Source organism: Syngnathoides biaculeatus, chromosome 2, assembly GCF_019802595.1.
Source record: "Syngnathoides biaculeatus isolate LvHL_M chromosome 2, ASM1980259v1, whole genome shotgun sequence".
NCBI classification, from domain to species: domain Eukaryota; kingdom Metazoa; phylum Chordata; class Actinopteri; order Syngnathiformes; family Syngnathidae; genus Syngnathoides; species Syngnathoides biaculeatus.
The window spans coordinates 18,668,216-18,680,490 of NC_084641.1; the positions used below are offsets into that span (position 1 = coordinate 18,668,216).

The following is a 12,275-nucleotide window of genomic DNA, read 5'->3' on the forward strand; positions in this document are numbered from 1 at the left end:
TGAATTACACTAAATCGATTTTTTGTCAAAAGATGATCTATAATTTCCGATTGCATTACAGACCAATAAAAACATCCGATTAACACGCCGAGGGCCTCAATGCGGACGCGGAAGCATAATTTGCGGTGATGTATTTTGAAACTTTCGGAGAACTGTACTGTAATTGTTTTGACTTCCCACGACGCAGGAGATGGCCGAGGAGCTGGGCGTTATTAAGCCGGCCTCCACGGACCGGGCCCGGCCACTCGCAAGGCTGCTCCCGCCCCCTTCATCGATGAGGTCGTCGGCTTGCTCATTTGAATAATGTGCGAGCACTTGGACCCGAGCCAATCAGCTGTCGGAGGACCGGGATAACTCGCAATGCATTATTGATAATAATAAATACGTTGACATGCGCATTTCTACTTGAGGAGGTAGCGTGGTCGGCCGGGGGTTGGGGGGGATTTTTTTTTTTTTTGGGGGGGGGCAAAAGAATTTGTAGAAGAAGAGGACGATAATTGTGCGGAACTCTTTTTGGCCCAGATGGTTGCAGCATGTCGAGGCGTAAGCAAGCCAATCCGCAGCACATCAACTCGGACGAGCCCGTGTCCCCACGAAATGGTGAGTTTTACTTGGATTTCATTGTTTTCGTGGTTCCGCTCGCGATCTTTGATCAATTTGGCGGTCCTGGTGTGGAGTTTCGGAAGCAGAACGAAACTTGACGAAGGTCACTCAGGTGTGGGTCTAAATATGAAGTCACTTAAAAATCGATCGTCTTGAAACCGTTCAAACTTGTTTCATTCAAAATACCTGTTGATTTTTTTTTTTTTTAAAGTGGGGGTTGAATAAAGTCAGACGCGAAACAAAACTTTTTTTTTAAATCGTAAATTGGTTCATCTTTAAATTAATTCCCTTTATCAATGAAAAGCAGAGCTTGTTTAGATGAAGTCGTTTTTTTGTGTGTCGAATCTGCTGTCTCTAATTGTGGGTCACGTTTTAATCTGATGGAGTTAATCATATCCATTCCGATTGAATTCCCAATTTTTAAAAAATGGATATGCACACATCCACTCGCAAATGTTGTAATTGAGAAACAAATGTAAGCACCCCATCAGTAAAAAAAGACCCCCCAGATCCCCAGCCCCCAAAAAAAACTATGAACTGGGACTTTGGGTAAACTGACCCAAAGGCAATAAATCCCCCAGTTTAATGCATGACTGTTTCCTTTGGTACGTATGTGGCTGGTGGGGGATGGAGCAGTGGCCCTTTTCGTGGAGCCTGTTGGGGGGCGGGGGGGCGCTTCCCCCTACCCCTACCCCCACCCCCAATAGAGGAGCGCTCACCCCTCTCCGTGAATGGAAAAACTTGAAAAGCTGTATTGACTTTCGTCGCAGTGCGTTTTTAGCCAAGAAAAACTTACAAAAAGAGACATTAGTTATTGTGCTAACTGGTAGTCCGCCGCCTCAATCTGCGCATTGCATCCATGGCTGTGGGGGCTCCACACTGGGATGTATTTGTGATTAAAAAGGTCCTGCGTCGCATTGTGCGCAAATGTTCGCAGTTTCCCCCTCCGATGAGTATTGTAATGCAACTCGTGTGTGTTGTGACACTGTTCCAGTACCTCCTGGAGAGCAATTATCAAGTCCAACAGTTTCTTTGGGCAAATGCAAACAGGTGGTGTGACTCCTTAACCCCCCCCCCACACACACACACACACACACTGCATTAGCATTTAACAATACACCCGGTTGTTGTGAAATAGAGACAAATTAAAATGCACATTTGAGGGTCCTTGGGTAATCTACACTAGTTTCTTTTAACTTAGTATATCTACCTGAAAACAAAAACGTACACTCTTTTGGACAGTAGTTACACCACATCCCAGCTAATTGGTCAGTTCTGTCATGTGTTAGTCGTATAGCCGTACTTTTTATGATTTATTGGAACAACTAATACTTCTTGGACTCCTGAAAATAGTTCTGTTTCACCTTAAAAGTAGTTGGTTGCCCCCTGCTGGCCTTGTAAACAAAAGAGCAATTTAAAGTTGCTCAAGGGCCCTTAACAATGGAAATAGCCCATATTGATCCTATTTTTAGTGTTGTATTAGTATTGTGTGTAGTACAGTATATTATATAGTTTTTGGTACAGTGGTTTGGTGCATACATTTGTATGATTTTGAGGTACAAATGGATTCAATCCATTTTTACAGGTTCCTTTGTTGAGAAAAAAAAGATGGTGACAATGTCATATGTTTACAAGAAACTATCATTTAAAATCTATTTTCTACCAACCCCACCAGGCCTTATCCGACATGATCCAGCGCAGGAGACAGACGGGGAAGTGAAAAGGTTCAGAATGGACCAGACTCAGATCTGCAACAAGTGCTGTGCCGAATTCTTCGACAAAGCCGAATTTCTTGAGCATGAAAAGAACTGTACCAAAAGCCAGCAAGTGCTCATCATGAGAGACGGCGACTGCATTGAGGTGCCCAAGGGATATTCGCAAGGTTCTCCGGAACAGCCCACCAGTGACCAGGACGACAGTCGGTCTAGCAGCCATTCGCTCTCTGCTGCCAATGGTGACCAAATGGAAAGAAATGAGGATCAATCTAATATGCACATCCAGGATCAAGACGAGATGTCTGCCAGTCCTGAGACACACTTCCAACCTTCCCCCGCGATTCAGGATCAAAACACTTTTGAAGGCATGACTACTGACACTGAGAATGCTGTCTCCCACACTTCTTCAAATACACCAGCTCTGTCGTCGCAGGAGGCCCTACAGGTCATCCCAATGATCTTGGAACAGTTGGTGTGTCTCCAGCAACAGCAGCTACAGCAAATCCAGATCACAGAACAGATCCGAATCCAAGTGGCCATGATGACTCCACAGGGTGTGCGGTCAACGGTGGGGGCAACCATGGACCCCCTGAAAGCCCTTGGCGCCCATCTCTCCCAGCAGCTGTCTGCTGCAGCAGCTTTGATAGGAAAAAGGACCGGGAGTCAGAACCTGTCAATGGAGGCAGTGAAGCAAGGTAAACTATCTCTGCCCACTGGCATCCCAACACCTGTGCCTGCTGGACTGAATGCAGTGACCTCTAAAATGGACATTTTAAAGGGCATTCCAGATCTGGCCGGCCGCTTACCAGCACTATTTCCAGAGTCACCAGCCGTTGTAGGCTTCCCGGGAACCTTCAGTGGAATCCAAGCAGGGATTGATTCAAAAAAAGCAAAGGGAAAGCTGTTGGCTCTTCCAGTAGAGTCAAAAAATGGTGACTCGTTATATAAGCACAAGTGCAAGTACTGTGGCAAGACCTTTGGCAATGACAGCGCTCTCCAGATTCACCTGCGTTCGCACACTGGAGAGAGGCCCTTCAAATGCAACATCTGTGGAAACCGCTTCACAACCAAAGGGAATCTCAAAGTGCATTTCCAAAGGCATAAAGACAAGTATCCCAACATCACCATGAACCCTCATGCTGTGCCCGAACACCTTGACAATATTCCCACCAGCAGCGGTATTCCCTTTGGCATGTCTGTCCCCATGGAAGAGACAAATGAAATTAAGCCAGTACTTGGCCATCCGGCTGCGGGGTCCCATTCTTCATCACTCTCTGGATTCAAAACATTTGATGGCTTGAGTGGCAGGGACCCATTTTCACAGAGACCCTCGCCATCAACGAGTGACGGCTCCTCATCCATTCCTTCAAATGTCTTTGGCCAAGACACCAGTATGGCTCACACACAAAAGGATGCTAAGGAGGTCCTGGGATCACTGCATCACATAAATGGGAGTGGCATGTCTGGAGAGCCGAGCTCTGGAACTGCAAAGCTCCAGCAGATGGTGGACGGCTTGGAAAAAAAGACAAACGACCCCAACGAGTGTGTCATCTGCCACAGGATTCTCAGCTGTCAGAGCTCGCTAAAGATGCATTACCGCACACACACCGGGGAGAGGCCATACAAATGTAAGATCTGCGGCCGTGCTTTCTCCACTAAAGGCAACCTGAAGGCCCATTACGGGGTGCACAGGGCCAACACTCCTCTTAAAATGCAGCACTCCTGTCCCATCTGCCAAAAGAAGTTTACTAATGCTGTGGTTTTGCAGCAGCACATTCGAATGCATATGGGCGGGCAAATCCCCAATACCCCATTGCCGGAAAACCACTTTGAAGCTAATGACGCGCTGGAGTCTTCTCAACCAGAGGAAAAATCTGTGGATCTCAATGGTTCTGATGTAAACATGGAGGATCAAGAACCTCCGGTGAACTCTCAAAATCCAAACGAGAACTCTGACTCTCTCACATCTGCCACAGACAACCAGAAGAATGCTCCCCCTGCCATGTTTTCCAGCCTTGATGTCTTGAAGAATCTCACCTCTGCTCTTGCACTAAAACGACAGAGTAGCACACCGAATCAGAATGAGGGGGCCCACAAAGAATCTCCCTCTGGTCCCAGAGAGCAGGAATATCAGAATGGTCGCAGCCCGGGTGTTTCTGACTCTGCAGTGTCATTGCATCCCACCTCTCCCGTGAACAACACAAGCAGCCACAAGTCTCCCGAATCTGCTGTAGAAGATTTTGTGCGGAATGGGTCCAAATTGGACCTTGATGGAGCCACTCAAAATGGAACCGAATCGAGTGGAGCCCTTGACCTCACTGCTTCAAGCAGCTTTACCCCAAAAGCCATCAAAGAAGAACCTAGTGTGCCATTTACAACCGGAGAATACGGTGAGCTAAGCATTATATGAGGTACTGCAGTTGTTTTGAGTTTTATTTAATCTCAATGCCTTTTTGTTTAAACAGCTTCAAGTAACATGGCTTTCATGAGGATCCCATCGAGTCTGGCTAGTCTGGAGATGAAAATTCCTCAAGAGAATCTATTAGGCAACCACACTTTGTTCACCTCTCAAATGCCCCCAGGCACAGCCATGCCCTCGACAGTCCCCACAGCCTCGCGCCGGTCCTCCAAACAGCATGTTTGTAATGTGTGCGGAAAGAACTTCTCGTCTGCCAGCGCCTTGCAGATCCACGAGCGCACTCACACCGGCGAGAAGCCTTTCGCCTGCAACATCTGCGGCCGGGCGTTCACCACCAAGGGAAATCTAAAGGTGAGTGCCTTGAGTGTCAACACTGCTGACTTCTAAATGTAACTTACCGATGGGCACCTTGGATTTGCAGGAGTTAAATATTGTTTCTCTTAACTGAAGATGCAAAATTGTCTCTGAGCTAAATGTACTGACTGTGTTTTATTGAACACTGGAATAATTAAGTCTTCAGTGAACATGACAGTTTTGGGCAGCATAATAAAATGTTTCACTGGTTGTTTCACAGGGATACAAGGTTATCTGTTTGTATGGTTGTACTCGTGTATAGGAATAGGGTTGGGATTAACTGAGTTCATTTTCTGTCAGGTGCACATTGGTACCCACATGTGGAACAACTCCTCCAGACGTGGTCAGCGTCTATCCTTGGAAAATCCCATGGCTCTTATGTCAATGAGCTCTGAGCCAAAGATATTACCAGAAATGATGCAAGCTCCCAAAGAACCTACCGCTCCGCCCATGAACTTTGACCCATCTATGTGGAACCAGTACACCACGGCCTTTAGTGGCGGCCTGACCATGAAGACCAATGAAATTTCAGTCATCCAGGGAGGAGGCATCCCCCTTCCCGGGAGCCCTGCTGGTGGCGCCCCGCTGATTGGATCCACCGGAGGCCTCGTGAAGATGGACGGATCCCACTCTGGCTTGCCTGGCTCCATGGCCGAAATTGAGAAAAACAGCTCTGACAGTGTACCAAAATCCCAGTTTCCACATTTCATGGAGGAGGGGAAAATTGCAGTCAATTAATCATTGGGCCATCATCTGAACTTTAACGTTGAATGTCTTCTCCCAAATGAGGTACAATCATGTGGAATTCAGCATTGGCATTTTCCCATTCAACTTGTCACATCACGCATTCAATTGATTCTAGAGTATTGTTTTTTAGTTGACTTTAGTATAACTACTGTAGTTGTATTTTATTTTATACAAATATATGTACGGGTATTTTTTTTTTTCTGTGACTTTTTGTTGTTGTTGTTGTTGTTGTTGTTTTGCCGTCATTCCAAAAGTTTGAATGTATAACTTTACTTGAAAGTCTGCTTTAATTCCAACTGTCTCCTTTTTTTTTTTTTTTTTAATATACTTCTTTTGAAGGATTTTGACTTTAAGGGCTTGACTTTTATGGTCAGAGTCTCAGCGCTAAGAACTTGACACAGTTAACCGTGCAGGTCTAAATTGACTACTCTCCCTCCTATTGTGTGCCATTGATTTTATGACGTCTGTTTTTGTAGTGTAGTATTTCACATGTGAGGGGCGTTTGGACAGGTTGCTCTCGTGTCCTGTCTGTTGCATATTTGTTAGTTTTGAATGATGTAAGTCATGAAAAGGACTAATGGTTCTACTTGCCAAGTGCCTAACTTGAATTCTATGTGTTGCTATTGTCTTTCAGTGCACCAGAGGGTTAATTTAAAGGCTCTGCTCAAATTTTGAGTTGTACCATGTAGCTTTGCTTGTGGATCAGATTTACATCCCAAACTATCTGCTACTTGTGCGTTTTCACTTGTCAAGCAGTGAGTGTCCTATTTAGTTGGCTGAGTTCAAAATGCATAATATTGTCCAGCTGCACTTTATTTAAGGTCTTATGGTTACATTTAATTGTTGCATCTCAGTCTCTCAGCAGGACAAAGGGCAAATTTATAAGTTTGTTTGAGGTTTGCCACTGCTCAGATTTAAAGATCTTCAAATTGTAGCATTTTAATTTATTTATGATACACAATGCTTGAGTTTTGGGGGTAGGTTCTACCTCATTTAGCTTTTTTCTCTCCATGCCTCCCTTTCTCAAAGTTAACTGTACATTCACCCCTCCCCATTCCCTCATACATTCTTGAGTATATATATTTGTTTTCCACTCTCAATCTGCTGTGTTGAACTCCAATGAATGTATCACAGGACACTTTACAAAAGTCAGAATGCTCAGAGTTCCTTCGAAGGCCCCTGCTGTACATTCCTAATGAATTATGCATTTGCCAAGTTGTGCCTTTTTTGTTAGCAAACCATGTCAAAACTGCTTTCAAAGATGTCTCTACAATTCAATGTTGAGCTAGCTAGTTTGGCTTGTTTACAGTGCTCATTGTTTTGTTACCCAAATGTTTCCTTCAACTGTGTTTGCTGGTTTTGAAAAATAAAATCCTCACTTTTTTGACATGCTTTGTCATTATTTCACAAAAAGAGTGCAACCATTCACATTTTTAAGTCCCTGCTGTGGGGTTGAATTGTAGTGCTATCTCACCACCTGTCAACACTGAAACTCTTGTAGTTTTAAAGTACACTTTTTATATGTACTTAGAATGCAGATAATGTTTACAAACAAACCAGATGGATAAGTTTCATTTTGGGTGGCTTTTCTTTTTAATTCCACCCTCGTTTGCCATTATATTTTAAAACAATGCTTTAGTAACTTTTTAAAAATAAAATCTTTATCATAGGCACACACTTAAAATGTTAAATATCTCTCAACACGCCACTGAACAAAAACACAACAAAAAGCTGTACATTAAGTACTGTAGTACTAATTAGGTGAACGTATATCATTTGTACAGTGGTTTGGTATGGGAAAGATTGTTTCCAGCTAAATTAACATTAAAAAATTTCCAGATTTTTCGTTCAAGGAGATACTAATTAAACAATCAGATTTATACCACAGCTCCGCATAAGATAATTATCTATAAAATTATATTAAAAATAACAAATCCTAAAAAAAAAATATATATATATATATAGTTTTTTTTCTTTGTCATTTTCTCTCTCCGAGTGCCAATGTGTCCCACCCGGCTCGCTGTCAGCGGCTCTGTGTGAAGCGGTAGCCTCCGCCCAGAACCTCAGAACCGCCCCAGCCAGGCTCCGCGGCCGCGGCGGCTTCTCCTCTTCAGAATGACGGACAATATTCCCCTGCAGCCTGTCCGGCGGCCTAAGAGAAACAACAGTAAACACAGGCATGGGTAAGATTTTGTTAAATGACACGTTTTCATTCATGTTAGCAGGCTTTTGCCTTTCGCTCTTCCGGCCATCTTCGTGAAACACAAACGACGGCTTTGTGTGGAAGAGTCAGCGGGGAGGGACACTGTACAAGCTCCGACCGGCGAAACGATTGTTTTTGTACAAAATATACATGTTCTTTTTAAAGGTAAACAGTTTTGTGTTCTGACGGGGCTGTTTCGGCTAGCTAGCTTTAGCCTGAGAGCACAACCTTGTTCCGGGGAGAACGTGCAGCAAGTGCACTTGACGACGTCAATATTTGCTTGTTCGTCCGAATGTCGCAGTACAAAAGCAGTCACACGAAGGGCCCGATTGCCGGTTTTCTCATTGGGAAAAAAAAAAACGTGTGCGTGTAAAAAATACTTTTAAGATGTAACCATAGTAACAAGGGCTACAGATTGATGGAGAGGAAATGTTTATCTATGATGGCATTTAACACAGGAGCCGATTAAACCCACAGGAGCCTCCAGCCGACAGATGCAATACAGTACAATTATAATCATGAATTAAAATCTATTGCAACCCAGAGGGCTCTTTTCTATGCAGATTACATTTATTTTCTCCATACCTGCTGTTTTTAAAACACAATCCCATGTCCATGACGAAAATGCATTCCAGATTATATTTTATTTAAACTAAATGGAAGCAATGTACAGTGGTACATTGATTTAGGATCCTGAATTGTTCTATTAGCAAATTCAAATTACAGATATCCATGCATTATCCCATCATTGAAATGCCATTAAGGTTAGCTCACAGTTCTGAGGTTGAGGATATGAATCCAGTAGCCAGGCATCCTGTAGGGTGTTTACGTATTCTCCCATCCTTGTGTGTGTGTATTATGTATGCACATGCGTGTGGCGTGCACATGGGTGAGCATGCCAAAAACATGTTTCTAAAACCGGGTGTACTCATAAAGATAATCGGGCTGTTTTGTCCCATTATTGTCCCTTCCCAACCAAGGATGACGATGTCTGCCTTGGCCCCTCAAATGACGAGCTATTGGCGTGGTTGAAACCACTGCCGACGCCGTTCAGCATTACAGTATAACTAAAATAGGATGAGCAGCTTGTACATTGATGAAGAAGGCAGGTAGCTAGCTGTGAGGAATAATGTGTATTTCAGGACACATTGCCCATCAACACTTCAAATGTATGTTGCGATAATAAATATACATGCTTCAATTCACCATCAAGCGAAATTAGTTCTTGTCTTCCCCGATGCGCCGCTCCCCACAGCCAAGAAAGCATGTGAGCCTCACTGCTTATTGTTAATTATTATTATTGTTATTATTATTACTTTAATTATTATTGTTAATCCTAATATATTATTATATTGTTAATCTTATTGTTGCTTATTGGGGAGTGACTGGACGCTGGATTGAATGAAGCACTTTATGATGCGATGGGATAATGAAACAACTGAAGAAAATAAGTATTTGAACACCCTGCTATATTGCAAGTTCTCCCACTTAGAAATCATGGAGAGGTCTGAAATGTTCATCATAGATGCATGTCCACTGTGAGAGAGATGATCTAAAAAGAAAAATACAGAAATCCCAATATATGATTTTTTTTAACTATTTATTTGTGTGATACAACTGCAAACAAGTATATGAACAGCTGAGAAAACCAATGTTAATATTTGGTCCAGTAGCCTTTGTTTGGAATTACAGAGGTCAAAGGTGTCCTGTAATTGTTCACCAGGTTTGCACACACTGCAGGAGGGATTTTGACCTACTCAGATCTCCTCAAGATCAGACAGGTTTCTGGGCTGTCGCTGAGAAACATAGAATTTCAGCTCCCTCCAAAGATGTTCTACTGGGTTTAGGTCTGGAAACTGGGTAGGCCACACCAGAACCTTGATATGCTTCTTACGGAGCCACTCCTTGGTTTTCCTGGCTATGTGCTTCGGGTCATTGTCATGTTGAAAGACCCAGCCACGACCTATCTTCAATGCATTGACTGAGGAAAAGAGGTTGTTCCCCAAAATCTCACAATACATGGCCGCCGTCATCCTCTCCTTAATACAGTGCAATCGTCCTGTCTAATGTGCAGAAAAACACCCCAAAGCATGATGCTACCACCCCCATGCTTCACAGTAGGGATTGTGTTCTTGGGATGGAATTCATCATTCTTTCTCCTTTGAACACAGCGAGTGGAATTAAGACCAAATTGTTTTATTTTGATCTAATCTGATCACATAATTTTCTGACATCAATCTTCTGAATCATCCAAACAGTTAAGACGGGGCTGGACATAGGCTCATTTAAGCAAAGGAACCTTCTGTGCCACGCATGGTTTTAAACCATGGCATCTTAGTGTATTACTAACAGTCACCTTGGAAATGGTGGTCCCAGCTATTTTCAGGTCATTGACCTGTTGTGTAGTCCTGGGCTGATTCCTCACCTTTCTAAGGATCGGTGAGACCCCACGAGGTGATATCTTGCATGGGGCTCCACTCTGATTGAGACTGTCCATGTTTAGCTCCTTCCATGTTCTAATGATTTATCCAACAGTAGATCTTTTTCACCAAGCTGCTTGGCAATTTCTCCAAAGCCCTTTCCACCCATGTGGAGTTGTACAATTTTGTCTCTGGTGTCTTTGGACAGCTCTTTGGTCTTGGCCATGTTACAAGTTTGAGTCTTACTGATATTATGGGATGGACAGGTGTCTTTATGCAGCTACTGACCTCACACAGGTGCATCTGATTCAGGATAATACATGAAGTGGAGGTGGACTTTTAATGGCGGACTCACAGGTCTTTGAGGCTCAGAATTCTAGCTGACATCCAGGTGCTCAAAAACTTATTTGCAGCTGTGTCACACAAATAAATCGTTACAAAATCATACATTGTGATCTCTGGATTTTTCTTTTTAGATTATCTCACTCACAGTGGACATGCACCTCCGATGAAAATTTCAGACCCCTCCATAATTTCTAAGTGGAAGAACCTGCAATATAGCACGGTGTTCAAATACTTAATTTCTTCACTGTAACATCATCAGACACGGCAGGAAAAACACACTTTTAATTTTTATCAGAGGATTTTTAACGCAGGTGATTTTGATTCGCAAGGGTGACAAATGTGGGCACTACAGGGAGTCCTCGGTCTATGACTAAGATCCGTTCCTACAGTAGCGACTTAACTCAAATTTCAACTTAAGTCGGATTCCACCATTAAAGTCAGAATTGACATCAAAATACTTTGTATAAAAAAACAAATGCATTCAAATAAACGAGATGATGTACTTAGCATGGCTGCTGAGAGGTGGATGGAGAAGACTAAGGGGAGGCTGCGCTTAGCTATTGTGAAGGAACCTGGTCCTCAATCCTCTCCATCTCGACAAGTATCAAAGAACCTTGTTTTGTGATCATTGAATCTGACATAGGAGCGGAACCCTTCACATGCGCTAAAATATGGGCTTTGTCTTTCATAATTGTCACCACGGTTGACCGACTGAAGCCTTGCTGGTGTTGTTGTCTCCTTTCTCCAATCTTTTTATGATGTTGAGCTTCATTTCCATGGTAATAGATTTTCTTTTGGCTGCAGAAGCATTGCTAAAAGATACATCTTTCTTCTTTGGGGAGATAATGTCTAAAAAGGCGGGCGAAAAATGCGAAGACACTCCTGGCACACAAACACAGACCAGCATTAGCCAGACAAAATGGCGGACAGAGGATTGGCGTTGTAAAGTCGGAACGTATTCGGTCGAGACCGTCCTAACCCGAGGACTCCATGAGTTGCTTTTGCTACATTTTGCTTCAGTTATCCATTGGCCAGGTAGCAAACTTGCAGCATAAACCCTGCTTTCTGTAACATCTTCCGCTATTAACCCTGGCTAAACATACCTCCTCCTTGCCATACAAAAACATTTGATGTATCATTTTAATGTAGTTCCTTGAGACCAATTACTACTGTCCTATGAGGCAGGGCTTTTGCACAATCTTGCACCATTTTAGGGCATTTCAAAAGTAGCACAAAAAATATGAAAACGTGATTTTTTTTTTCAGAAAATAGCAAGGAAAAGTTCCCTACAAAAGGGCATAAATCCATCCATCCATACATCCATCTATCCTTCCATTTTCTGTATTGCTTATCCTCAGTAGGGTTGGAGTCATGCTGGCCCCTAGCTCAGCTGACTGGGCTCGAAGCGCAGTGCAATTTCCAACCAATTGTGTTTGCAATTAATCTTATAGTCATGAATATTTGGAACT

The 12,275-nt window shown here is 43.2% G+C and overlaps 2 protein-coding genes across 2 annotated transcripts in view; both read left to right on the plus strand.

The window, feature by feature from the left end:
* Window positions 1-438: 438 nt before the first annotated feature.
* On the plus strand, window positions 439-7,225 carry sall4 (spalt-like transcription factor 4). Its single transcript, XM_061839073.1, has 4 exons — window positions 439-600; window positions 2,279-4,708; window positions 4,784-5,088; window positions 5,392-7,225. Exons 1-4 carry the CDS (start codon window positions 534-536, stop codon window positions 5,827-5,829), a joined length of 3,240 nt encoding a protein of 1,079 aa, XP_061695057.1. The 5' UTR covers window positions 439-533; the 3' UTR covers window positions 5,830-7,225.
* Window positions 7,226-7,803: 578 nt separating this feature from the next.
* The window catches only part of LOC133510765 (probable phospholipid-transporting ATPase IIA), a 46,218-nt gene continuing 41,746 nt past the window's right edge, over window positions 7,804-12,275 (plus strand). Inside the window, exon 1 of the mRNA XM_061839086.1 lies at window positions 7,804-8,021. Coding sequence (XP_061695070.1) covers window positions 7,954-8,021 — 68 coding nt within the window. The 5' untranslated portion in view covers window positions 7,804-7,953. The remainder of the gene's footprint in view (window positions 8,022-12,275) is intronic.

Bases quoted from the DNA above. Each gene is read 5' to 3' on its own strand.
- sall4 (XM_061839073.1), top strand. From the start codon at position 534: ATGTCGAGGCGTAAGCAAGCCAATCCGCAGCACATCAACTCGGACGAG. The intron at 601-2,278 runs GTGAGTTTTACT...CAACCCCACCAG, and splicing joins GCCCGTGTCCCCACGAAATG to GCCTTATCCGACATGATCCA. The intron at 4,709-4,783 runs GTGAGCTAAGCA...TTGTTTAAACAG, and splicing joins ATTTACAACCGGAGAATACG to CTTCAAGTAACATGGCTTTC.